The sequence below is a fragment of the Chelmon rostratus genome, chromosome 13 (genome assembly GCF_017976325.1).
Source record: "Chelmon rostratus isolate fCheRos1 chromosome 13, fCheRos1.pri, whole genome shotgun sequence".
NCBI lineage: Eukaryota > Metazoa > Chordata > Actinopteri > Chaetodontiformes > Chaetodontidae > Chelmon > Chelmon rostratus.
The window spans coordinates 9,043,757-9,071,751 of NC_055670.1; the positions used below are offsets into that span (position 1 = coordinate 9,043,757).

General features: G+C 44.7%; 1 protein-coding gene across 1 annotated transcript; it reads right to left on the reverse strand.

Annotated features, from left to right (window-relative positions):
• Nucleotides 1-632: 632 nt before the first annotated feature.
• On the reverse strand, nt 633-27,060 carry LOC121616104 (phospholipid-transporting ATPase IH-like). The gene is made up of 29 exons (XM_041950737.1): nt 27,003-27,060; nt 18,457-18,579; nt 18,177-18,266; nt 16,641-16,721; nt 15,901-16,008; nt 13,456-13,584; nt 12,289-12,392; nt 12,122-12,172; nt 11,927-11,991; nt 11,757-11,838; nt 11,506-11,656; nt 11,205-11,402; nt 10,927-11,100; nt 10,059-10,225; nt 9,251-9,322; nt 7,841-7,914; nt 7,619-7,722; nt 6,985-7,166; nt 6,284-6,517; nt 5,779-5,956; nt 5,578-5,680; nt 5,118-5,263; nt 4,634-4,693; nt 3,767-3,894; nt 3,540-3,675; nt 1,951-2,016; nt 1,626-1,729; nt 1,358-1,523; nt 633-710 (listed from the first exon to the last, which is right to left on the reverse strand). The coding sequence occupies exons 1-29, from the start codon at nt 27,039-27,041 to the stop codon at nt 633-635; spliced, it is 3,393 nt and encodes a 1,130-aa protein (XP_041806671.1). The 5' UTR covers nt 27,042-27,060.
• Nucleotides 27,061-27,995: the final 935 nt, after the last annotated feature.

Here is a 27,995-nt window from a genome sequence, read left to right on the forward strand (position 1 = left end):
GTTTTCTGTTTAACGTCAGGAAAATGTCAGGAAATAAGAGGAAATTGCCCCTTAACTTTCCCTGAGCACAAAGTGACATCTTCAAACATCTTGTTTACTTCATCCAAAGTCCAGAACCCAAAATATTAATTTAACATTGATACAAAAAAAAAAAAAAAACAGCAAATCCTCAGATTAGAGAAACTGGAGCTTTCTGATTTTTGCTTCAATCAATTTTTGGTCAATTGACTTATCGATTAATGAACTATTCCTGAATAAATACATGATGCATGATAAAGTCACAACATGAAAGACATACAAAAAAATGATAGAGTTGATGCAATTAAATTTCCTAAACAGTAAATATAAAACATGAAATATATAATGGAAAGGTTGGCTTCACAAATGGGAGAAAAAAGATTTAAAAGAAGAAAATACACAGTTCTAACCTGGAAGCCAAACACTGCAAACCAAACACTATTGGAGCCACTATTGGCGTCAATGGTGCCCTAGTAGTTAGTTTCACACTAAGCGAGGTGTTGAGACAGTGATAAGTGGTTTACACTGGGACATGCCACCATTCATACAGAGATAAGAGCTTAAAAGAGAGAGTCACCTCCTCCTCCCGCTCCTCTCTCGTCTCTCTGGGCCAATCAGAAACTCATTCTGCTGGAGGACTGAGAAAGCATGAAGATGGTGGACGGCTCCACAGTAAGGCACGGGCGAGTGGACTGCAGTTACCCCGAAAGAGCGAGCGGGTGCAGAGGGAAGAAACACAGGCACACAGGAGCAGTGGGGTTACACAAGAGAGGAGAGGAGACAGTAATGAAGGGGGGGGGGGGGATGAAAGGAAAAGGGAGAAACGAACGATGGTGTGAATTTTGATTACGGTGGTCCATTAGGGTGCAGCGAGAAGGGAGAGAAGAGAAGAAAGAGCACAGCAGGAAGAAATCTGTCAGACCTTTCATTCATTTTTCCTTTCATGGTCAGGCTCGCTTCACAGAAAGGTGAGGCTAAGCCACAGGGAACAGGAAGTCATTCTAAAACACACCGTCGCTCAAAGCTATTAGGGAGCCTAATGGTCTTCCTGGATGATTAATAGAGTGGAATAGATTTGCAGCCTCCTCACACAGCCAAAATATTAAGTACCTGCTAGGATTCGAGAGAATTCTACTCGCCATATCAGGTCGCAAGCTGAAATATGCTGCTTAAAAAACTACAGAATCTTAAAATGATAAAGCATTAATTAGTCAATGGTTAATGGTTTTAGCAAAGCATTTAGTTAACACCATTAGAAGTCACTACAGGGAGCAAAATCTCAACTCTAATGTGGGAATAAGACAATTTGGGGCTGAACTAAAGCTGTGGAGGATCTTACCTGTGCACGTTCAGTGGCTGTGGGGCACATGGCCCTGCAGAGGACCTTCTTGATGACATCTGGCAGCAGGCTGACCGTGATAAGCAGGATGATGCTGAGCCAGGCCGGACCGCTGGACAGCATCTGCATGAACACGTAGTACATCCTCTGGTAGTTCAGGAAGGGCCTGAGCAGCGAACAGGAAAGACAGAGCACCATCTGATTTTCAGAAACATCCTAATCATCATAAAGGTTAGAAATGCTGGAAAAAAAAGAAGGCGTATTGTACCAAATGATGCCTCCCCAGAGAAGAGAGAAAATAACGTAGAAAAGTAGTGACCCCCAGATGACAAAGTGATTGATCCAGGTCCAGTGGTGCGTGTCCAAGGCGAGCTGAAACAAACAGATTGATACACACAGTAAACACTCATCCAGTCAATGAAGTCAATGCCTTTGCCTCCAGGGTTTGTTGTTGCCAGTGTAGTCGATCATTTATGTAACATGTTAGTTTACATGTGCTGCGAGCCTGCACACGCACACGCCCGGGCACACGTGCAGCGGCGGTGAACTCATTTAAATGGAGGGATTACGCAATACAATAGAGACTGATATACCTTGAGCGTAACGGTGAACACCAGCACAGTAAAGACAAGAGTCCCAAAGGTCCAGTTCCCAAACATCTGTGGGGGGAGAGAGGGAGAACGGGGTTAGCGGCCGCATCGAAAAGACGCCCTGCATCCATGGATGAGCGAACATCCTGTGGTCTCACTGCGCTTATATGAGGACAAATAACGACCCCAAAGACCGAACGCCACACCTGATGAGGTGAGGGGCGATCAGTTTGGAAAAAAGTGTTCTCTTTTGAGCTTTGGGGCCAATTTGCTGAGAATATTTTCACTTCACCTCTTAGCATCCACATTTTTCTACCTGCTGAAATCCTAGAAAGGTTCAGGCAGACATCCGGAGCGAACAGATGGAATGAGAGATGCGAGGGGGAGATTGAAAGAGGGAGGAGGGAGAGAGAGATCAAGACGAAAAAAATAGAGGAGTTTATGTAATGACCACAGCTGGCTGTTGGTACCAGAGCACCTATCTTTGCTAGGATTCCTTCATTCATTAATCCTTTAAGGATGAGAAAAAGAGTAAGGATTTCCATTTGAAGCCTCTGTTGTTTGTCACCCGTGGACAAACAGTAGGAAACAGTCGAGCCACCCGCTGGATGCTGGAGCGGTGAAATTAAAAACCAACCAACCCCAAGAACTGCTACCACAAATTAATGGACATACAAATGCAAACACACGCACAAATGCACAAACACATCAGACAGAACAACAAACAGATGTTGGATCTTAATCTATAGTACATACTAGCAATAGTCCATTTACTACCACAACGAGACACAGGGATAATGTGGGGGAGCGTCTAAGGTTTCTACTATGTCAGTGGAGTTGTTAGGATCAGGTACTGTGCAGGATTCAGGGCTTTACAGAGATTAGGGGAATAATGGAGCACTGGAAAACTACACATTCAAATGAAAGTGCATGGATGATGTGAAGTGAGAAAGGATGAAACTGGATGAAACGGTCAAACTGAAAGCTTAAACGGTACGACAGGAACTAAAAAAGCGTGAAAGACAGAGAGAGCTGACAGGGAGGGAGACAGGCTTACCATCTGTGTGTTGGTGGTCATAAGCTGAGGAGGAAGAAGGAGAAGAAGAAGAAGAAGAAGACGAAGAGGAAGAGGAGCAAAATAAAGAGAGAGGAAGCAGAGAGAAGGAGGGGGAAGAAAAGAGAAAGGAATCAGGACAAAGGGTAAAATGAATTTCAGGATGTTTCAACTTAAAAAACAGGACCAAAGGCAATCGAAAACAGTTGACGTGATACAAATTAACAATACAGAGAAAGATGCTATTGCGTTGTCGATATGAATGGAGAGATCCAATGTTGCTGACCTATAGGGGGGCCCGGATAGAAACTTACTGTTAAAGATCCATAATAACAAAAACATGACCGCAAAGTCTTCATGTGACATGCAACTACTCTTTCATGAGAATCCAATGGAGATGGATGAGTGTTCTTACAGAGAGCGCCAACTTTGTGTCCACAATCCTATTTTAATTTCCCTACAGGACACCTTGAACACCCCACAAAATGACGCAACCGTTCTGATTTCTGCCTCTGCTGACACAGAGACAGAGGCTCACCTGGCCATTGCTGGTGAAGGTGGTGTTGTCAAACAGGAAGTAGGCACCAAAGAAGAAGATAACAGCGTCAAACACACCCAGGCATGTCCAGTACAGGAAGACAGGCCAGCGGAGGAGGGAGTTCTTCGCTATGTCCCTAACACAGGAAGGAAAAAAGAACAAGTTGGACAAAAGCAACAAACACTGCGTCTGAAAGTCGTGATACAAATATGTCCCTCCGACCTCACCTGTACAAGGAGGGCTCCCTCTTGAGTGTCTCCATGGTGACGTGCTGCTCGACCAGGCTGTAGAGGAGGATTGGGAGTGAGGTGAAGCTGATGTTGTACAACGTCAAATAGGCGGTGTCGTACAGAGGCTGCAGAGGGACACAAATAACACAGACGCATCAGACATCTGGAAAAGAAAGGCTATCTTCAAGTGACATTAATTGATTTTCTTTGCCACTTGGGGGCAGCAGAGAAACCTGAAAAAGCAAAAATGATCACCTTCTAAAGTTGTTATTATGAGCATGTGTAACTGCCAAATCACAAATACAGCAGAGTCGAGGCAACATCTGCTTTCACTTTCAGCTGTTGTTCTGGATATTTTGATCATTAGCACAACATTCAGTCTCCTTTTAGCTTCGCTTTGGTCTCCACCAACTCCTGAGTAAAATATCTGGCCCTTCAGCAGCTAGAAGTTGCGCTTTGTGACCAGCTCGTTGCTAACGTTGCCAGCTATTTGGTGCTGGGCTGGTACCATGAAGCTGGTTTATTAGAGCTGTTTGCTCTGCTGCGGCTGCAAACAAGAATGATGAGAGTGGAGTTTGTGGGCTGTAAAATCAAAACAACGAGCTAAAAGAGGTGGACCTGCAGAGTACATGTACTTCACTGAGAGCTCGTCGCTATGAGCGTCACCTTCCACATTTCACATTCAATCGTGACAAGAATATGAATTAGTGCAGCTTTAAAAATAAAGAATTTTTAAAAAAGCATTCATGGCTACATGAAGCTGGTTTCATGCATACCACTGTGAGGATACGTAATGATGCACATACATGCATACTCGGCTGTGTGCTCGCAAACTGCAGCCCTAACAGAGTATTGAGCGCTTACCTGCTGGGAGAACCCACAGAAGAACTGATACAGGAACTGAGGGAAGATGAAGCATACATTCTGGAGAGATTTAAGAGGAGAAACAAAAAACAAAACAAAAAAAAAAAACAAATGGAGAAAGTGATAAGCTTGTGACAAGTACACGTGAAGAGATTTGAAGAATCTAAAAATGCTACGATCTACACATTTCTGTTTATGCAGAGATTGTGTGCTATAAGCTCACTGAGTGGGCCGCAAAGAGCTGGCCTGCCAAAAGGAAAAAATGAATCAGTTGGCAGGGCACTGCATGCTGTGGAAGCCGCCCACACTGATCATCGCAGCCATGAATCCAGGAGAGAATGTTGCACCAGGGATTCATGAATCTGGTAATCTGTCAGAGTAGCTGCAAAATCTGGTGCTTTGTAACTCAGTGTTTCACTGGGAATTACGATAAAGTGATTAAAATGTGTGAGCCAGTGGAGTACACAAGGCATTCGTCTTGTACCTTGTAGAAGAAGTACTGAACGAGTTCAGCAATTCGGATGTAATAGTAGTGGCCATGAACGAGCAGCATCTTCTTCAGGTGTTTGAACTTCGGGATGGCATAGTCACTGTTCCTTGCTGCCTGTCGGCCTTCTTTACCCATGATGCCTTGAGGAAGAAAAGAAGAAGAAGGTGGTTTTCACCTGTCTAACTATATAAACTAGGTCAAATATATTGTATATGTTGAGAGTGAATACATGTTTTATTGGCTGAATTTGTACTTATATGTGACCATTTCTGAAATCTGAAAAGTTTAATATTTATTTCGTTTTTTATAGGATGTATTTATTATTATTATTAAATTCTAATCCAAACATCTTCATCAGATTTGGTTTACTCTCAACATCGATATCAGTATAAAAATCAACTCGGGCTCTAACAAAAACAGCGTGTTCACACATTAATGGGTGAAATAAGCTCACCAATGCCCACATGTGCTTCCAAGATCATGCTGACATCGTTGGCTCCATCGCCGATGGCGAGGGTTATGGGGTGCTCCTTGGAAGCTTTAATTAGCTTCACAATCTGCAGAAAGAAAAACAACAATCAGTCGCTGTTGCTGTTTTTTGTCATTCAGGAATGGGCCTGGAGTGTATTTGCAGAGTGAAGTGCAGCTCTCTCACCTGTGCTTTCTGCAGCGGTGCCATGCGACAGCAGAGCACTGCGCTACAGTTGCGACAGATCTCTAGAAAGATCTCCCTGTAGTTGCCGTGCCCGGCGCCCTCCTGGTTGGGCTTCAGTACTGCAGACAGAGTGGCCCCGTCGATGATCAGGCCAAAATCGAGGCAGTCTACTGACAACCTGGAACCACATATCACTGATCGATCAACAGGGAGCTTTTCACACATTTACAGTTCAGCCTGCAGGCTCCTGGTTTAACCAGACATTAAGTGCAATTATAACTTGTGATTCAGTAATACACACTCAAATGCATGTTACATGCGATCATTTGCTGCTATTTCATGTCTTACATTTAAGTAAATAGATTATCTTCAGCTTTTGGACAGCTGGTTGGACAAAATAAGACCGCTGAAGAAATTGTGGTGGACATCTGATGCTGTATAAACCAACCAATTAATCAAGAAGAGCAGATTAATCAATAATGAAAATAATTGCATTATCCCATACCCAGATATAGAGCGTTGTCTGAGAACGGTCCTGTTTAGTTCGAACAGGACGTCGTGCAGACTCTGCTCCTCTGTGCGTTTCTTGGTCAGCTCCAGGATCTGGGTGCTGCGGCGGAACAGCTTGCTGGCGTAGCAGGTAGCCGCTGCCGTCTCCATCTTGTCCCCTGTCAGGACCCACACCTTCATCCCCGCCTTGTGCAGTGACTCGATGGTGTCTGCGGCTTTCTCCTGCAGCCTGCGCGTCAATAAGTCAATAAGAGTTTCAGCCTCCACTGGGCAAGGGAAAAGCATCCATCAAAACTTCAGTCAATCAATTACCAACTGGTGATAACTTATCAATGCGTGACCAGCCGTGTCCCTGCCCATCACCAGTTTATCTACTAGGGAGTCAAACTGTCAGGCAGCCGATCGATCAGTTAAGGAAAACTACGTTTGCAGGTCAATATTGAAATCTATCCCGTTGGAGCACAAACATGTCTCATGTTTTAACATAGCAGAAAATAAAAAGGAAACAAATGGCACAGCAGAATTAGTGGAAAGTCACCTATCAGAGCTCAGACAGAAGCTTTTTCGCCCTCTGAGTCATTACGGTACTCTGAAGACAACTCATTAATCTTCCCTTCAGTACCCTCCGCTGCTTCACTCTTTTTAAATCTCCCCCCTCCTTTGTCTCCCTCCTTCCCTCCCCCCACAGGGACCAACCTGTCCTCCACTGCCGTAGCGCCCAAAAGCACAAAGTCCCTCTCGATGATGTCATAGGCCTGCGCCAGCCTCTGCTCCCTGTCCTGCAGGGCCAGCTTGGCTTCGTTCAGGTGATGACACGCCTCCTCGTATTCGGACTGCGACAGCCGTCGGTAGGCCACGCACAGCGTCCGCAGCCCCTCCTGCATTAAGAGAGGCGGGGAGGGGGGTTGGAGCTGTGAGTTCATGTGGAGATGTTATCTGATGCTGAGCCAGGATAGAAGAGTTGTGGCTCGTAAAAGCGAGGCGATGAGCTGAAAGAGGAGCTGAGAGGAGCTGCAGAGCTGAGTGATAATTGTCTGCGGGTAATTTGAGCCATTGCTAATATAAAAAATGCACATTTTTAAATTGGGCTGCTGCTAAGAGACAGCTTGCTGTGATTGAAAAACTTATATTTAACATACAAACCCTTAGCAGGAGCATTTAAGTCATTATAGGCTATTGAACCTGTTTTATGAACTTTGTATTGATGAAATTCTTTCACCTGAGAGGAACTTATTATAAAGATACATTACTGCACTGAATGATATCTATGCTTGATCCAGCATCTCATCAAAGGCATTACATATCTGCACCAGTCAAACTGTACACTTACAACAGCATTCTGCTCCACGCGGGCTTTCACCTGCTCCACCTTCCCAGACACCACCCGAGGAAAAATGGACGAGTCCGCCCCCTTACAGAACAGCAGGTATTCTCCTGAGATCCCACAAAAAAACGAACATGTCAAACAAACCGTTGGAGCTAGTGTGTGATCGTGGATTTATAACATGCATCTGGTATCTGTGTGACTTGTGTGTGTGAGTAAACGTCTCACCTGAGCTTGACTTGACTATGACGCTCATTCTCCTCCTGACAGAGTCAAAGTTCAGCACATGGAGCAGCTCAAACCTGAAGGAGAGACAGTCACAGCATTAACCAGGCTTCTAATGTCTGTCAAATGAAATCTAATTAGTCCTATTCAGACCATCTCAGTTCTGCAGTCTACATTTTGTTCATGCTTCTACCTGTTTAGAAGTCTGTTCTGTAACTAGCAGGACCCTGATGTGTTGATGTGGAAGAGAAGGCACCAGAAGCAGAAAGCAAACCAGGCAGCTCAGGGTTCAGCCAGGCTTTTCAATGGTGCCTGTTTGGCACATAGTAACCTCAGCTGATATCCTTATTAATTAACAGCATTACAGTGATGTTTGATTAGTAATGTATTTTCTACACTTTTGTAGTATCATTTCTTCATCACATCCACTTCTAACTGAATAATCCCTGCTTCAAGTCAGCCTCCACCGAAAAATGTGCTTTTTCTTGTTGTTCACTGTGCAGAATGATGCAGGTGCAGGGTTTGACACGAAGGCTGGCGTCACAATCACTGTTTTCATTGCCGACGTATTGAGTTCGTCTGTGCTCGCTGAAAATCCGGTAAAGAGGCGGGCCTGCGAGCATGACTTGTGACATCACAAATAGTTTGGAAGCCAATCCCGGTCCAATACTCAACCTACACTAGTGTTATGTGGTTAGTAGTTAAAGCAGTGGAACCTTTGAAGTGACACATACGTGCATAATCATAGATTGAAGAGCAGAGGTCATTTTAAGGATTTTAGCAGAACAATTGAACGTTTTTTGTGGAAACACATGATGAGTCAAAGTACAGTGTTTTATATACATATAAGACATGTCTGGAGGGGATCTTTAACATGCAAACTGCAATTCAAATGAAATGAACCACAGTAAAGACTGAACTTGACTTGTGTTAAGTACATTTCAGTTTGTGTGAAGGGCCAAAAGATTCGGATTCCTTATAACTGGTGCAAGTGTGAGAACAGTCCAGAAGCTTTCTGCCTTCCCATTCTCTCCAGTGTGCTGGATGCACACCCCTCCCCTCTCCAGCTCCCTTGCTTCCTTAAAATAGCACACTATTGACAGGCCACTGCAGAGGGTGATGGAGAGAGGGGGCGGTTACATGAACACTTCCTTCAGATCAAAACATTACACAATTTTCCCCAAACCACTCTCTAATGGAATCTTGCTGCCTTTCATTCTTCCAGACCAGGTCGATCTGATCCGCCCCGCTCTTTGGGGGTTGTAGTTTTTTCTAAAGTCTGTTAGAACATGAAACACAATCCCAGAGTCGTTTCTCTCCAGGGCGGCTGATGCACGACCACAACTCCATCAGCTGAATTAATTCTGTTGTATCTCCTGCGGTGCGACCACAACAGACCTTTAAGGGACCAACCTTTCAATCTCATCGTCTTTGTTGAGGATCTCCATGTAGTTATCTTTCAGTCTCAGATAGGTGTAGCCCAGCCTGGCAACACAGAGTGAGGGAAAACATTCAGTTTGACAGAAAATATCCGTTTCCACTACGCTGTATTACTCACTTGGAGAGGTTAAAGGTGCTTTTAGTGCAACCTGAGTATAGTTACTACAGAGTCTCACATCTGTGAAAGCAATACATGAGAGCAACACCCCGTGATTTGGCATGTTGGACCGTGTGTCCTGCATGTGTCTAAAATGTGACCAAAAATAGCACTGTGTTTAAAAAAAAAACAAAACATACTGGTCTGTGTTGGTGTGGACGTGTTGCTGCAGGTACCACTGAGAAGATGGAATACCATCCAGGTCCAAGTCCAGTATGAATGCTACAGCCATGAGTTTTACAGCTCAAGTCGTGCCATCACAGTTTCTAATGCTATGAACAAGTTTTCACAGCAGCAATCATTCCCTTCTCCATCTCCGGCATAAAGGTTTAAAAGTGTGGCCTGGTTCAGCTTTTTCATTGGCTGACCCCTTTTGTGATGGGACTCTCGCTCTGCCAACATAATGGTCGGAGCAGCAGTGTTTGACTGCAAAGGATTTCTAGCCAAATACAGCAGTTAAATACAGCAATTCATTAAAGTTTAATTTACCCTGGCCCTCTTAAATGTAGGTGCCATCAATGTTAAAGCTTCTTCTTACACTATTCTTCTGTTGTGAATGTAATTGTTCTATTTCAAATCCAATGTGAGACACTGCGCCTATTACTTAAGAACTTTGAATCTTACCTTTTCATTCCCTCCACCAAAGCCACCTCATCCGGTGAGGAGGAGATGTAGAAGGAGGTGGGCCGGCCCTGGTGGATGCCCCTCTTGATGCCGTCCACCGTCTCCTCCTCCTTTACCTGCACCGTGTGGCACAGACACAGCGCCCGGAAAAACAGATCCTCGTGTTCCTACAGACACAAAGCCTTGCATTATAATTCTACCTTTTTTAATGAATGCAGTTAATTTCAAAGGTGCATCACTGATCAGACGTTCAGAACTCATTTAGAAGCACAAATTTAGTCTAATAATCGTGAGGCTCTTTGTGAGAGATGTTTGGTGCTCTAGTTAGTCTTTGCTGTTGCAATTTTGAACAACATTTCCCAGAATCCCACAGCTATAAAGCAGCATATCCATGAAAACTTTCACTCTAAAGTTTTGTGCACATTTAAGTCCTGGCAGTGCTCTTCTTTCTCTCTCTGGTCAAATGTGGTGGCTACTGCTGCTCATGCTGACTACACAGTTTTTCTTCTATTAAATCTAAACAAATCACTGTTGCCACTGCCAGAAATGCAAGGCTCATCGCTTTTCAGTGGACCAGGGGACATTTTCCCCATGTAAGACAGGAAAACACTTAGGAGTTATAGAGAAAATGTTAAGTTTTCACCAACTGGATACAGGCTGTACCCCATCTGTGTTTATCAGCAATGAAAATGAGCAAAACAGGTATTTGTCTGTTTCAAAATGTCAGAGATAATTAGTTCAATAGTCCCCCTTCCTGAGTTTTCTTCACAGTCGTCTCCACCTTCCGTTTGGTTGCAGTTAGCACAGCCAAGAGTCTATTCAGGCTGGATTTGGAAGCCTGTTTGCTTTGTCAAACCCACATACTTACTCTCCTGTATCCTCCAGGTGAGGAATCAATCATGTCTATACTGGAGGCAGCGCTGAGGATTTGGCCGTTGCAGATGGCATGCGGGATGTAGACGTTCCCATCGACACAGCATTCAATAAACTCCATGTTGTTCTCCGTCAGAGTGCCCGTCTTATCAGTAAACACATACTCCACCTGGGAGGGAAGGAAAAGACAGGGAAGGGTGAGGGCACGTCTGCAAACAGTTTAAATGCAGATACTGGATGCAAGTGTGTGTGCGTGTGCGTGCGCTCTTGTACCTGTCCCAGCTCCTCATTGAGGTCGGAGGTGTTGACCTGAGCTCCCTCTCCCAGCTCTTCGTCGAACATTTCCTCGTCCCAGGTGATGAAATAGGAGCCCAGAAACTTCTGCATCTCCACCGTCACGTACATAGACACCGGGATGATGTAATTAAATAAGACCATGAAGGCCAGGAAGTCTGTGAAAGCTCGGATCACCTGCAGCACGGGAGGGAGAGAGATAATGGCTATGAGGTTTTAGACAAATGGGATTTGGGGACTGGGTGTCAAGTGGTTTTAAGTTAGAGGCTGGTGAACAGACCACATGGCGCTGGCGCTCGTTCTCCGTCCTGTGGTTGTACCAGGGCTCGTCTCTGTCAGGAGACCACTGCCAGGCGTATTTCAGAACAGTGTTGATGACCGCTTTACTGATCAGGATGCACAGATACACGATCAGAAAGGCATTCATCGACCTGCGGGGAGTAAAGATCAGGAAGAGGAAACAGGAAACGCTCAAACAAACAACCGCAAATCCAAATCGTGCAGCAGAAACAGTGGAGATGCTGATCATACTTTTCCACAGCAGAGCGCTTCTGTGATTTCGACTGGTAATTCAACGCCATCTTGGTCTCCATACCCGTGTAGACCGCAACAGCTGAGGGGAGAAAATACAGAGAGTTAACAAGACAATGAGCCTTTTCTCAATCAACAGCATTAAACAGAGTGAATCCACATGCCGCTACCGTAAATATGTTGTGTGTTCTTCAGTGTGGCTCCTCTGAGGAGCAGGTTCTCAGCTCCAAGCGGTCTGCAAGAATAAAACAGAAACCTTGGCTGTCTTTACTTCAGGGACACCATTTGATGAATTGAGAGAAAGAGTCGGCCTTCTCAGTAACAGGAATACCTCATAACTAAAAATATCAATGAAGTGCGCTCACCTAGCCACAGGCTCTTCTTTGTCCTTGTAAATATTGATGCGTCCCACGAATCTGCAGAAAGAGTCACAGCAAAAAAATAAAACCAAGAGAAGCTACAAGGGAAGAACTGCTTCCAAGAGGCTGTCGCTGATCATATGTGTGCATCAGTGAGCATGTGTCACACTCACTTGTAGAGGTCAGGCTGCGGTTGTTCACATTCAATAGTGGCATGTAGCGAATCCACCTCCTGCTCCGTTCTAAAGGCCATGGTATCTGGTACAGCATAATAGGTCTGAGACAGAAAGGTGGAGGAAGGGAGAAGAAGAAGAAGAGGACAATGGAGGAAAATGTCACCCACAGCCTTTAATGAGAGCAGGGTTCATCTGACTCTTCAGCCTGGCTTCCTGCAGATTTTTTAAATGGCTGAGAGAGCCGGGGAGGTGGGCTGCAGCAGACTGCTCCCCGGGTCAGCAGAGGACAGCATGCTGGGATGGTGAGCACATCAGGGGGGCATCCCTGGGGCATGTATGAGGAGGGCGGAGTGGAGGGCGGGTGGAGTACACTGTGGGATATATATGTGTGTGTGTGTGTGCGTGCTCAGCCACGCGTGTGCTCGTGTGAGTGACATCGATGAACATCGGAGAGAAGTGAAATGCGGTGCGTGACCAGGTGTCACCTACACTGTTACGCATCTGTGTGTCTGCGTTCATGTGTCGAATGATGAGTGCACGGCTGCAGCTCGCAATTATTTTCACTACTGATTGATCTGCTGATTATTTCCTCGATTAATGGTTGGCAGAAAATGTCAGAGAACAGTGAATAATGCATCGCAGTTTATTTAAGCCTTGTCTGAATAGCAGCCTCTGTTTGCTTCAGAAAGGACCTACATGTTTAGTCAGTTTCGATCTAAAACAACTAGTCAATTTAATTGATTAAAATTAATTGTAACATATTTTGTGGATCTGCTTCTTGCTTGGTTTCTCAGCCTTTTATGATAGAAATATCTTTTAGTTTTGAACAGTTGGTCACACAAAACAAGCAAAATAAATATGTCAATATTGGAAATTCAGGAAAGCGACATTAATTGATCTAGAAATTCCGAATGTGTTCAATATACCCAGTGTTTATTCTGTATGAATCCAGGAGTGGACATTCAGTGTTAATGTTTGATGAAAAAAACAGGACTTCTTTTTACTTTTCAGCCCTTTAAAAGGCCTAAAATGTATCTGATTTATTTTTCTAAGCTTTTAAAGACCCACTGAATAATAAGGCTTTCCTGTTTTGGGATCAAGGACAGTAAATCTAAAGACAAGTTAAAAATATATCAAATCCGCATCCTGCACTAGTCCTGGCACCTTGTGGCTGGACTCCCCGTCCAGGCTGGTGGTGGTGACGTAGCAGGTCCCATCATGGCGGCTGGAGGAGAGCAGGATGAGGTCACATGGGAAAGTCTCGTCCTCCCTCACCACGACGATGTCCCCCACCTGGCAGAGCGGGACAGACACGTCACGCACAGCCCTTAATGGCTTACACATCAATAATAAACGAGAGGTTCACATAAACACAGAGTAAAAGACAAAGAGGCAGACCTGCGAGTAATCGTCTGCTCATCCTTCACCATTCCTTTTTTTTACCTCCTTTTTTTTTTCAAAGGATTGAGAAGTTGCGTAACGGATTATGCGGGCGGAGCAGCTTAAGCTCTGATAAATCCCATCTCCACGGTGACCATACACATGACACACGCTCTCTGATTTTGCATGATTAATATATTCATCATTATTCCTGCTCCCAATTCACACTCTAATCCTCTCTGTTTGATCTACGGGAGTGAGAAACCTTGGTACAGAAAACGCTGGAAGACACACAAAGAGAGAGAGAGAGAGAGAGAGGACGACGAGAGAGGAGGACGGGGACAGGAAGAGACAAATGGAGGCAGTAAGAGACCAAATGAGAGTTTCTGTGCATGGCGATGTAAAACGTCTTTCCCGGCCAATGAAATTTGTGACCACTACTGTCTTTCCCGGCCAATGAAATTTGTGACCACTACTGCTGTGGCAACATAAACTGTAAGACTCTTTAACCTTTAAGGCTGTGCAGCTGCACTGAAGCCTCACTCTGAGCTGACCCTCAACATCTCACACAGTCTCTGCACACTTGACGGGAGCAGCAGACGCAGCAGAAATCAGATGTACCTGCGCCCATTAAATTGGCGCGCTGACACAACGGTGAAACGAGGCTAAATACACCCTATCTATACATCTACATAGGAGGTGCTGAGAGAGACGCACACATTACGCCTCCATTTCAATTCTAGGATGATATATGACAGATTTCTGCTGAGTAACAGCTTGGTGAGGCTGGTTCATGTCATCTTCACCCCTGCTTCTGCTACCAGGAACGGGACTACTGAATAAAACAAAACAAAACTAACGGGCGTCTTATTTACTTTATCATATCGCTCCCATTCCTGCACTCCACACTCTGTCCTGAAAATTAACACTGTTGGGAATCATTTATTCCCAGTGCAGAATCAGGCTTTCCAAATTACATTTATACAATTTAAGAGCATTTTAGCGCTCGGATCAAAGACTTTCAGAAATCCAGTAGGGACAATAAGAACTACAATTGTATATTAAATACATTAATTTGTTAAGGTCCCGAGCTACTGCGGCTAGTGACGCTATAGAGCCTTGACAGTACACCAGATTTTATGGTGCTTATCGGTGTTACCCTGCTCGTCATGCTGCACATGATTTTTGAGAAAACTGCTGGAACAAAGACCATCACATTGTCAACAAACTCCACAAAAACACCAAAACCAGCTATAGATTACTGTTCTGTGCCATAGACCTCCACTGTGTGTCCATAAGCTATGCAAAACATACGTAAAAATAGTCCCCAGCAAATGCACCATTTACTACTTTCTGAGAAACTGTTTCTAAAAACTACACTGCCCCGCTGTTTTATGAGCTTTTTTTGCCTTTCTATTATACCACCAGTCTTCTCCTCTCAGACTTCAGTCGTGGATGATTTTGGCGACACCTGTGGTTACTAGTGGTAACTGCAAGTGAGTACCAATAATACAGAGTTTTGTTCTTGTTAATCGACCACTGGGAGTAACAGGAGAACTGGTTTGCAGAGCAGCCGAACAAAATAAGACTTAACAGGGCAGTTAGGGTCATCTCAAATGGCAATGCTGAGCTCATGGTCAAATGTCCGTGTTACATGACAACCCTTGTGCATCGGCCCAGAATTTGGACTCAACATGGGAAAGGCAGACTCCATCAGTAACTATAAAAACTACTATAAAGAAAAGCAATTACAGAATGTGAGTAACGTGGAATGTTGCTGCCAAAAAACTGCCAGCCATAAATAGTATCAAACATGGGTTTTAATATAATAGAGGTCTAACAGATTATAAGACATTTTCAAGAATTAGACTGAGCCGCACTACCAAGCAGTGATCTGCTGTTGCATCAGAATGACATAAGAGAACATCACGGGATGATGACAGGAATATCCGAGCTCCTGAAATACATCAGTCCTGTTCATTTTCCAACAGGCTCTTGCATGGTGCACCAGGGGACACTGTGATCGCTCCTCTACTACAGTTTCAGGGGCAATTAATTGGTGGGGAAGAAGAGAGAGAGCGAGAGAGGAAGGAAACAAAGTTAGAGAGGACTGCAGAGAGGAGGGGGGGTGTGTGAGAGACAGTTATAGAAAAAGTGAGCTATGCAGCAGTACTGTTGTGTTGCTTTGTGGCCTCAGGTGCTACACTGCTCTAATGAGGCCATTCTTACCCGTAGCTTGTGACTCTGTGTCCTCACCACCTTCCCCCGCTGCACCACGTCCACCGGACACTCGTTTATAGAGCAGTCAGCCTTGTGTCGGAGCCAGTCCTCATAGCCCTGAGAGGGATGCGGCGAGGGAGGAAGACAGAGCAGGGGCGTAAGGGGGAAAAAAGAAGAGGAAGCCGATGCGTTCGTCGGCAGGGTCGGGGAAACGGAGAATATACATTACTGTGCAAAGAGAATCGGGGCCGCAGCATAGTGTGAGATCAAGAGAGATGGAGGGGGAGAGGTGAAAGTCACACACTGTAATTAATTAGCATTGTGCTCCCTGAGCTTGGTGACCTGTTTCCTGGATTTCTAGCCAACATGTCATGTTTTAGATTTATGTCCCAGTAAAGCTCAGGCTTCTTTAGCCAGAACAGCTCCATCTATCACTGATAGTACCCCATCCCTCAGTAGCAGGACGCGGGAGAGAGGATGCATCTCCCAGGGGCATGGGATCCTCGGCTAGAGTGATTAACAGAGGAGACCATTCATTATCATATTTCTCACATCACCAGACATATTCAATGGCATGTCCTTTCGCTGAGAGAGGAATGTGTATATATACAGATAATAGAGCTGCTGATTGGTAGAGAGTGTGTGTTATTGTGTGTGTGTGTGTGTGCGCGTGCGTGTGTGTGGAGAGGATGGCGGGTCGTTGAGGGCAATATTTCCCGGAAATGTGAGCGTGTTTGTGTGTGTCCTACCTGTTTTATGGCGGTGACAGTGATAACAAAGAAGAGGGGCAGGCCGCTGGTGACTGGGCTGGTGGGGGTGTCGATGATAAGCTGCAGGGGAGAGGAGCGGTGGGAGGAAGATGCGGGGGGGAGGAGGATGAAAGGGGGACAACAGGAAGGAGAGGAGAGAGGATGCCAAGTAATGCAACACTGAGTAAGGAAGTGCAGAGCAAGGAAAAGCTTCTGTAATAAGGAATCAAGCACCAGTCGAGCAATGTTAAATTATCCAGGTAATCAAATCCGCCTTGACGCCCTCCATCTGCACTTAGAGGAAAAATGCATTCTGGGATCGTTAACTTTTTTTATGTTCCCTTTTTCTGCAGATGTAGACAGTAATAACAGCAAAGACAGAAGAAAAAGGAGTAGTAAAAAACTGTGCTGTTTGTCATTCCCAGTTTGTGCAGTATTTCACACGCTACTGAGAAAACACACGGCACACAAAGCCACCCAAGCTGCACTGCATTCTGGTCTACTGAGGCAACTGCTGCTGAAGACATTGTTGTGTGCTCCTCCCCCTCTTTGATGAGTTTTTCCTTCTTGCACGGCTATTCAATATTTGGTGCAATACAGTGGCCTAAGGAGAAGGCTGTTCCTCTCCGATTCTGATTTAGACAGACAGACACGCAGCGGCTCCGTATTTAAGGATAATATGATGTTAGCAAATTCAAATGATGGTAATCCTCATCTGGGTAATGTCAGACACAGGCGCGGGATTTAACTGCTAATCTTAGATAATTGCTCTTACTTTGAAATTGGGGAACAACGAGGGCAGGGTCTAAACTGTCATCAGCACTCGTTTGATTGGCTGAAGCACCTTTTTCTTCATTTTTTAACCAATCACGAGTTAACATGAGGCGAGGAAGATCAAAAAGTGCAGAATTGTGCATCTTAACAATGAAATACTCTAAAATGTAGTGGATCAAGTGGGTTTTATTCCCCATCTTATTCTATTTTTATTAATTGTGGCATATTATCCTTGTTTTTATGTTCATGCTGTCTTCTTGTTTTACGTGATGCACTTCTTCAATGTCTTTGTTGTAAAGCTGCGTTTCTTGTATGAAAGATGCTATACAAAGAAACTTTATTATTATTATTATTATTATTATTAAATGTGGTTGCATGTGCAGCTCATTTGAAATCACTGAAAATAACAAAACCAGCAAGTACTTTCTTCTGTTTCCAATTGTTTAAATTCTATGAGACACTTTAAGAAAAGCTAGTCAAGTAAACTGCTGTAGCCAAAAATGTAAAACTGTTTTCACCAGGTTGTACCAGGTAAAGCTGCCCTGAAAACACCTTGATGCAAAGCCAAGCATTTTCATATAAACCAGGCCAGTTCAGGAATTTAAAAAACAAAAGGGACAAAAGGGACACAGGGTGTCATGTTTGTCGGTTTGTTACCAGCAGCTGCTTGTGAGCTTTAGTTATTTTGCTTAAAACAAATGCACAGCTATTTTTTTTTTGTGGAAAAATGACCACTTCTTAAGGTTATCATGAAAATCTCACCTGGACCAGAAATATGACCAAGAAGTAGAAGTTGGCGATTCTTCTGAACTGCTCGAACAAATTCTTGGGAATGAAGTTCCAGAAGGTGTACTGTGGGACAGCAGCATCATTAACACACACACACACACACACACACACACACACAAGAAAGTGACACAACACAAAAAGTGCAACGTGTCACCTTTAAAAACACGAAAGAGACAGTTGTCTAAATATGAGCAGAAAGAGCAGCGGCATGATAAACACCGTTACACTGACTCACGGGCTGCAGCTCGCTCACCTTGGAGGAGACGATGCGGTTGTCGGGATAACGCTGAGGGATGTAGGCCTCAGCTCCCGGAGGGGGTTCTTTATGCCCGATGTACACCGTCCGACTGTCCACCCAGATCTCCTCCCCCACACACTGACGGAGAGGGAGATACAGATATAAATAGCAATAGGGGTGGAGAGGAAAAAAAATGGGTTAACTCACACTGTTCATGTGTGTTACAACTCATGAGCTACTTTCTATTGTTAGACTTTACACTATCATAACCACGGTGACTCAGGTAAACTGCACACTTTGTCATCCACCCTCACTAACACCTTACAGTCATGCTAACATCTCTGCACCCCCAGACACGCTGGACTACAAATGCTCCACTGCAAATGTACACATCCATGATTTATAATTCATCTTCTGATGTTTCTTCTTTTGCCTACTGTAGTTCTTTTTACTGGATGCATAGTTTAGTTTTTTTATTAGTCAATTCACTGATCAGTTGATTGGACTATTAACCGCCAAGTAGCAAACAATGAATCGTTTATCGTCATTTATCAAATAAAAGTGCTAAAGATTCACCAGTTTCAGCTTTTGAAACATGATGATTTGCTGCTTTTCGCTGTAATCTGTCATTATAAATTGGATATATTTGAGTTTTGGGTCAAGCACAAGCAATCTGAAGACATCACAATTGGAAACAGAAATGGACATCTGTTATTTTTTGTGACCATACAGTGAAAAGAGCCCTAAACAACACCAGATCCCATTCCCTATAAATGCAACACAGTTCAAATAAATTATATATATTTTAATGAAGCTTTCCCCAACTGTCCAAGATTAAACATAATGTTACACAACACTGTTACACGACTTCAGTCACTTCCTTGAAGCCCCCAGCCGGCCGCGGGCTGAGTGTGTGTTTGTGGATGTGTGTAGGTGAGATGTGTGGATTTGTCATTTATCTTTCCACTTCTTCCTGCAGGACCTCAGCACAGTCTGCTCCATCCATCCATTACTACAGACAGGAAACAACACTCATTCTGTTGGTTTTACTCTAACTGTCCAATGCCTTGATACAAAAGTGCAGAAAGCACATTGGCCCGCGTGTATGCAAACCTCCATCTCATTCATCTCTCATCTATATTACATCTACAGTAAGTAGCTCCCTGAGGACTAACAGAGTGCATTCTGGGAGTTTAATGCAGCACATATTTTTCCAAGGTGTCCTTTATTGCACACCACGGTGGGAAGAGATCTCTCCGAGAAAAAAAAAAAAGGAAAGCAAGAGTCAAGAGACCACAGCATTCAGCTGTTTGTTTCCATCTGCCTTCCAACATGGCTCCTAAAGCCTTGGCCTGAGTGGGCAGTGTGAGCGCAGCCTTTGGCAGAGCGGCCCGCCTGACACAGCTCAAAGCAGAAGTGTTGACCATTAGCAGAAAAGTTCTGGGACGAGCGCTTCAGTGGGAGCAGCGCTTCACCGCTTAAAACGTCCTCAACATTTTGGCAGAGGTGTAGCTCGTCGCTGCCAGTGAGCACATCTTTTAACCACTGGTCTTCTCACCAACCTTCAAATCCAGAAGTTCAAGGATAATAAAATAAAGTTTGGACATAAGATCAAATAATGAAACTTTCCCCCAGTGCCTAGAGACAATATATTCTTTTCTGAACGAATACAATACAGGATAATATAGGTTGATCCTGTTGTAATCACTTTGGTAATAACATTAATCATTAATCATATTATTTAAGATTTTATAGCAAGCATAATATAAAACTGTGGTATTCTGTAAATTATGAGGCTCTAATTGCTGAGCTGTGTGAAAAATCTGTGTCGAAACAGCGATTCAGAGGAGCGAAAAGTCACAGATCCAAACTTATCCACAGTGATCTACAGGCGCTTGGCAGTGGGATGGAATGGAGCCAGCGTGGTCCGCTGATTTGAGACCCCTTCAAAACATTATGGGGGCAACATGAACCAGAGAGATAGACTGAAATGGAAAGGGGGAGATGGAAAGCGAGGCAGAGGACGAGTAGCAGGCTGAAGGTGAGCAAGCAGCAAGAGACTGAGACAGACAAAAGAATGAAATGACCACATAATGAAAGGATGAAACAGTGAAAAAGGAGAGAGGCAAACGTAGCAGGGAAAGAAACCAATGTGACAAACAGGAAAGGAGCTGAGTCTGACGTGGAAACATAAAAGCTGTGGTTGCAGACATGTCGGCGAGATGATAAAGCAGATAGGAGTGCACAGAGACCCCATTTAGCTGCTGTAGGTCTTTAATCGTTTAATTCAATTATTACAACACATCTTGGTGATTGTCAATCATTTTCATGCATAAGTCCATTTTCTACTGGTTCCTCTGGTGAAAGCTGTCATTCCAATCTGAGCGACTTGTTGCTCTGACAACAGCTGCTAGTATTTTAAAGCTTTGAAAAGGTGGCTCTGATCTGGAGACGGATCAACCAAATGCAATGAATTATCAACATGGTGAACTGGTGAGAAGTGTCATTGTATTCAAATTCATCTGTATAAAACATCAAAGATGCTCATCCTGACAGTGTTTCCCATTTTTTGCCAGATAATGACTGATTCACTCATTGATAGATGGACTAATTGCTCAGGACTGGTCCGATAATGTCGTGATAATGAAATCAGGGTGGGAAGCTCTACCGCTGTTACCAGAAGGATCGAGTCGACCCGCTGTGCTCCAGGATGCAAGTCGAATAAACGTAGAGAATCTACGCACATATCAACGCACACCTGACACACATTTATTTAAGCCTGGGAGGAAAACGCACACACTATCCTTCCGATGACAGCATTTGAGCGAAAATGGCAGCCGTGGCCTCTTCCCTGATTCCATCACTCGTCCCCTCATAATTCTCTCCGCACCGCTTCGTCCCTTCGCTCCCCGCATGTCCTGGCAGGGAGCTTCACACTCTGCCTGTGCGACTGCGGGAGAGCGATGGATAAAAGACACAGAGGGAACGCATTGTGGTTTGTAGTTATCTGATCATTAATCCTCACTGATCCGTATCAAGCCCCGGCCCACTGGTCCCTCTTCACTCTGCTGCTCCATCAGACAAAGTGGCTGGCTGGTTGGTCGCAGGACATGGAGGCTTTGTCTATATTAACAACACTGACACAGCCTCAGCAGCAGAGAGGCCGGTCTTACATCACCATCAATCATCAACACTGACAAGATGGATTTGATAAGAGCAAACATCCCACCACTGCAGCTCCTCCTTTCATGTTTGGAGCTGTGCCGTGCAGCGGAGAACAGCAGCAGCTATTTTTAAGGTCTAAAATGCTGCTTTAAAGAGTCGACTGCCATAGCACAGGATGTATGGATGCATATATCTTTACTGTGGAAATGCAGCCCACGACCCTGACAGTGCTACGATCTATCCATGCTGTCCCCATGATGTAGCTCCTCTCTACCACAGAGGTGTAATAAGAGGTACACACCATTAACTGGCCTGATTAAATGATCATGTCTCCCCCTCCTCCATTGTCCCAACACGCTGCACTGCAGCAGCACACAGCATGTCGAGCAGGTACCCCTCATTAACTCACAGATCAAATTCCTGTGACTGAGCTCTTCCTTAATGAACTGCTTATGCTAACTGGACGGGGGATGTAGAAGCAGACAAAACATGACTGCACAGCACCCACCGGCAGGACGTGACCGATTTTAGCTCAGAAAGCATCAATTTAACAGTCAAAGTTATAGGAAGATATGAAATCTGAAATAATAGACGTAAAAAACGTTTTTGTCTTTTGCAACCCCTATCCCAAAAATGTCGGGACGCTGTGTCAAACATAAATAAACCAGAATCCAAAACAGTTTTACAAAGTGTTCCTGAGCCCATCTAGTAACATCCTTTATACAATCATGTCTTCACAAAGTGGTGAACCTCGCTCCATCCTCACTTGTGAACCACTGAGCCTTTCCAGGATGCTCCTTTCATACCCAATCATGATGCTATCACCTGTTACCAATCAACCTGTTTACCTGTGGAATGATCCAAACAGGTGTTTTTGGAGCGTTCCACAACTTTCCCAGTCTTTAGTTGCTCCTGTCCCAACTTGTTTAAAACATGTTACTGCATTAAATTCTGAATATATATTTATATATTGTCTTTGCACAATTTTCACTTGAGTATACATCCAAACATTTTTGGAATCAGTTTGCAAACAACAGTCACATGAAAACAGAACAGCTGCTAAGAAAATCCTTCCCGTGTAAAATTAGGGCAAGAATATCAAATTATTTCAATATTTTTATTACTAGAATCTGTGAAGCTTGTTGTAGCATTGAGCAAAGATAAAAGCAGCCTCGAGACCTTGATCAGCTGAAAAGAAAGCAGGCTACCTGTTCAACATGCACTCCACCGCTACTCATTTGCCATTAATCACCATGGCAACACAGTGTGCGACGACTAGACCCACTGAATAGACTGAAGATCAAATGTGTAGGATTTTCTCATTAATTTAACGCTGTGAAACTGGTCCTGACAAGAGATTATAAGGCTTTAGGAAAAAATGTGAAGTATAACTCCTCCAGACGAGATACTCGAGATCTCCTGTGTGCTTTTATTTGGTTCGACTAGGACTTCTTAGACTGCGGTCTCTGTGGGAAACCTTTTTTTTTTTTTTGGAACAAAGCAGAATCAAAGCCTAAACATCAAAAGCAGCAGCGAGGAAGAAACTAATGAAATAAGGAGAGAGGACGTAGCTCACAGGAAGTGCCATCCGCTGCTGGAATCATTTATCAGGCAATAATATTTTGGAGAAACTGCAGCACAGATGCAGGCAGAAAACAAATGTACCAGTATTTTGGTTGGAAAATCTGAACCAAAAATTAAAAAAAAAGTGCTTCTTCATACTGCTGACACTGATGCCAACAGCCACTGGTCCCCTGATGAGGCGAATAACTACATACCTGCAACAAAATCAAAGGATAATAGTGAGCAGATTACTAAAACGTGTATTCTGTTGTTGCTCCAGCTTCCTCTCCCACTTGACTTGCTGTGATCCAACTGTTACATAAGTCTTTAATCCAGCTGTGCTACTTCTCCTCTCCCTCCCTCTCTTCTCGCCACCGTAATCTGAATCCTAAAAAAAAAAAAAAAGAAAAGAAAATACCCTCCTTCTCATTTTGTCTGCATTTAATACCGACGACGTGCTAATACAGGCTTGAAACTGCGTTTTATAATGAAACCTCTGTCTCTGGGGCACGCTGCGGGAGACAGAACGAGTCTTATGAGCCGGCACGCAGACGCATGGCTGTTTTCTCTGATAAACACAGAGGCCAGCGGGCAAAGCTTTGCCCAAACACAAATCCTGTGTGTTTTTGTCACCTACAGCCTCTGTCTCTCCGCCAGGGCCCCATCTCCAAGGGGGGCTGCGGACAGGAATAGACTGCCCTTTACTGTTGGTAGCGGTGAGCTAATGTGGCAAACAGTAATCTAGCAGGTTGTGTTCTGCTTTCCAACACCAGCACCACCGGGGACTCGAAGAGCTGTAAAGTTGCTAGAAACCTTTGTAAAGCCCTTCAGCACTGTGGGACCTGCTGGCACCCGTTAGATCAAAGGGAGGCCTTTCTCCTTTATCTGCCAAGGTTGTGAGAAGTCATACGTTGATGGATAAGATGTAAAGGCGGGCGACCACAGAGGGGGACGATCCGGCTGAGGGCAGGTGAAAGCAGGGCTGATATGGATCAAACCGTTGTTATCACAGGAGGTGGTTTTGTAAAAGTGATGCCTCACAAATAAGAGAACACGCTGACGCCCCTGTGAAGCGTCATGCATCTTTAATATAACCAGCACTCACACATACCAGCACCCCTCTAATCCAGATCATGACCTCATGCAGCCCTCACGCTTTGCGCCAGTCCGGGGCATCACGCCATCGCTATTATTACTACCAGACGACAAAAAGGCACCGAAGAGATGGGTGTGTGCACACATAACACATGCGCCGACCCAACACAGGCGCCCACATGCACGCACAAACACGCACACACACAACAGGATCTGTTCAAATCGCAGGAGGTCATTTTACAAGATGAATCTCATTACAAATAAAATCTCTTCCTGTCATGTCCCGGCCCAGGGTCAGCTGAGATACCAGAACGGGTGGGCACACAAACACACACACATGCACACACACACACCACACACGTTGTGTTTCCATGATTTTTGGGGACACTACATAGACCTTCATTCATTTCCTGGAGACTCGAAGCATACCCAAAGCCACTGCTTGCATAACCCTAACCCTAAACCCTAACCTTAACTAAGTCTTCACCCCAAAATTTAATGATTTACATTAGGGGAACTTGCATTTTGTCCCAATAAGGAAGGCAAGTCCTCACAATGTGACTATGTAAACAGATTTATGTCCACAGACACACACACAGCTCTTATATGCTGTATATCTTATTACACGTAGGCTAAGCCTTTCTTTTATGCCAACAGAGTGAGAAAAGTTAAACAGATTTAGGTTATTACGCAACAAAATGTCCTGTCTAAACTTCACGCACTGCAAAACACCATGACACCATATTTTTTGTTACAAAAACAATCCGGCACAGTGTCCGGGCTCAGTTCACCAGCAATTTCTCTTGACTGAGGGAAGAGGCTTATAAGCAGGACGGGAAGCACCGCCTTCAGAAAATGAAATGCCCTTCTCATTATAAAGTGCTGCGCTGCAGAGATCTGAATAACTGTTTACTGTTACTCTCACATCACAGTGACAGCTGATGCATCAAATGAAGGACAAATCATGCGATTATCTGAAATAATAAACTTGTGTGAACAGACATCTCAAACTACGTGACAACCGTTCTTCTCTGGATGTCTACAATACTTTTTTTTACTTGTCTGCTTCCTTGAAACATTCATTGACTGTGTAAACAGCACGAGCACCGATGGAAATAGGTCCAGAACTTTATCATTTTATACCTAACAAAGTCTAATATACAAGGATATTACAATGTAGTCAATAAAGCAAACCAAAAACCGAGCCAAGCGGAAGAGAAATCACAAGCCAATGACAGGATGATAATAAGGGAACAAGATATGAAGTGAAAGGCTCATAAACTTGCCCAGTGGAGTAAAGTGGACTAAATCACAAGTATATCCTTTCATGGCTGGAGAAGCTTTACCAATTCAGCTTTTTTTTTTTTTTTTTTTTTTTTTTGGAATAGCAAAATCACAGAAGTATGCGAGGCGGTGACCTTGATGGGAGTTTACTGCTCTCTCTGTCCAGAGAAAAGGCTTATCACATATTAACCACCTTGCATGTTTGCTCTTCTATGCAGCCTCATTAAGGGAACAGCTGTTCAGAATATGGGAGGGTTAATAGAGGGTGATACACACGTAACAGATTCTAAACCAACATCAGGATGAGTGAATTAATGATTCCTTGTCTACTTCATAACGTTGCTGAGTGAGGATACAAAGGGAAAAGGGTGAGAGATGAGAGGCCTGTTCAATGACCCCATCCCTCCCTCCTCCTCCTCTCCGCCTCACCCGTGGATCTGATTTCCCCTGATATTAGCCCTGCTGGAGCATCCGTCAAGCTGGACACTGTCACACGAATACACACCCACACACACACACACACTCACTGGTACAAGGCTGGCGAACCACAAACATATATAAGAATGCACAGCAAGCATGCACACACACGCTCATACTGATAGTTATCTTCCTGGCACCTGAGCCAGTGTTAAGGTCAGGTGACAGGGTTGCAGACTCAGATGCGATGATACTCCAGAGGTGACCATCTGATGAACATCACCAGACCTGTCAGAGTCGGCTCCTATTCTCTAATTCCACCACCAACCAACCAGCTGCTTCCTGCTCTGGCAGATAAGCAGCGACTTCCGATGGCACCGGCCTGATCAGACCAGACCAGACCGAGCCGTAATATGGTTCAAGCTCACTGTCATCTGTGAACTTTTCCTGCCAACAGACAGATCATTGGTTACAGATAATGATGAGGCCTCTTTAAGTGTTGCTCTTCTTTAAAGCCCCTCTAGTTCAACCTGCACGAGTCATCTCAAGTCGGTGCAAGATTCACAAAGCGGTGCTGCAGAGTGAGTCCCTGCGAGGCCTGTCAAGTCTGCCAGTCCTGATTGGGATTTATATCCCCTGCAGACCAGGGCAGCTGGAAAACCAGGAGACCATTTAGCATGCATGCATGTTGTAACTCACCAAAGCAACGTAACTGGGCCAGCCAAGTTCATTTCTATTCTACACAGTCACCAGCCATCACTGCATCTGTAGCCACTGGCACATTCCCCATTCAGCTCCACAACAAACATTGTGAAGCCCACAGTCCACGGCCTGCCAAAGCAGCGTGTTTATCATCGTAGATGATTAAAGTGTTTATCACCTCTGCAGGCAGCGATGTGCAATTTCACTTCCAACACAAACTGAATGCAAAAAACAAAAAACACAGCTAAAAATGGAAAATGTAACATGCATCATGTGTTGTTGCACTTGCACACTCAGCTACAGTTGTGACAGTGTTGACAGACGGGGGCCCTTACGTATCTGCTGATGATATTCCGGAGCAGGGTGAAATCCATCCTTGAGACGGCTCCGGCGGCGACTTAACTGTGCAACAGAGACGTTCGGCTCTCCTCGGCTCTTCGGAAACGCTACCTAATGTGGATCTTTCCACCAGTATCCATCGCTCACCGCCGCCGCCGCCGCCGCCGTGTCTGTGATAGCGAGGAGCAGCGGTCTCTCAGTCGGCTGTTCTGATTTTCATGGCATCCCCGGGCAGAGCCATGCAGCGACCGCGCGATTTCAACAAGCCGCACTCGCGCCGCTGGCTACATCTCAGGAGGGGACCCGGCGCATGCAAACCCCCGGACCCCTGGCCAGCGTTTCCGGTCGCTCCTCGCCTGGTAAACGGGTTTAATCTTGCAGGAGACGGTCCCTCGCGGAGGCTGTCTGCGTCCCGCTCTGTGCTACAACGGTGGCCCTCGATGGAGCGGTAACGCGAAACGTCCACAGCGCTCAGCCGTCAGATGACTACGCTGCGCATGCGCACTGAGCTCGCTTCCCCCCTCTCTCATGGAAACTTATCTGAAAGCTGTCACTGGAAGAAATGATCACCATCACGGGAAGGAGACCCCGAGCAAAGAAAAGCCCGCCATCGATCAAAAGTCATAACCATGATTAAAAATCAGAGCAGAACTACAGGAGCCAAAGAATCAAAAGAATGTGACTGCTTTGAAAAAGTTAGAGTCCTTAAATACCAATCAGCAGAGGTGGAGGTGATTCTGGCTATCTTACACACTGCTGGTGGTTTAATTTACTGTGCAACAATAGAGCATCATTAATATGCTGATAAAAAAAGGTTTTTAAAATATTAATCAGAAAAGCAAGCTGTCAGATAAATGTCATGGGGTAGAAATGACATTATTTCCCCGTGGAGTTCAAAGCAGCATGAAGTACAAGTACCTCAGTATTGTACTTAGGTACAGTGCTTGAGTAATTGTATTAGGTTACTGGGCCCAGTGTATTGTAGGTCT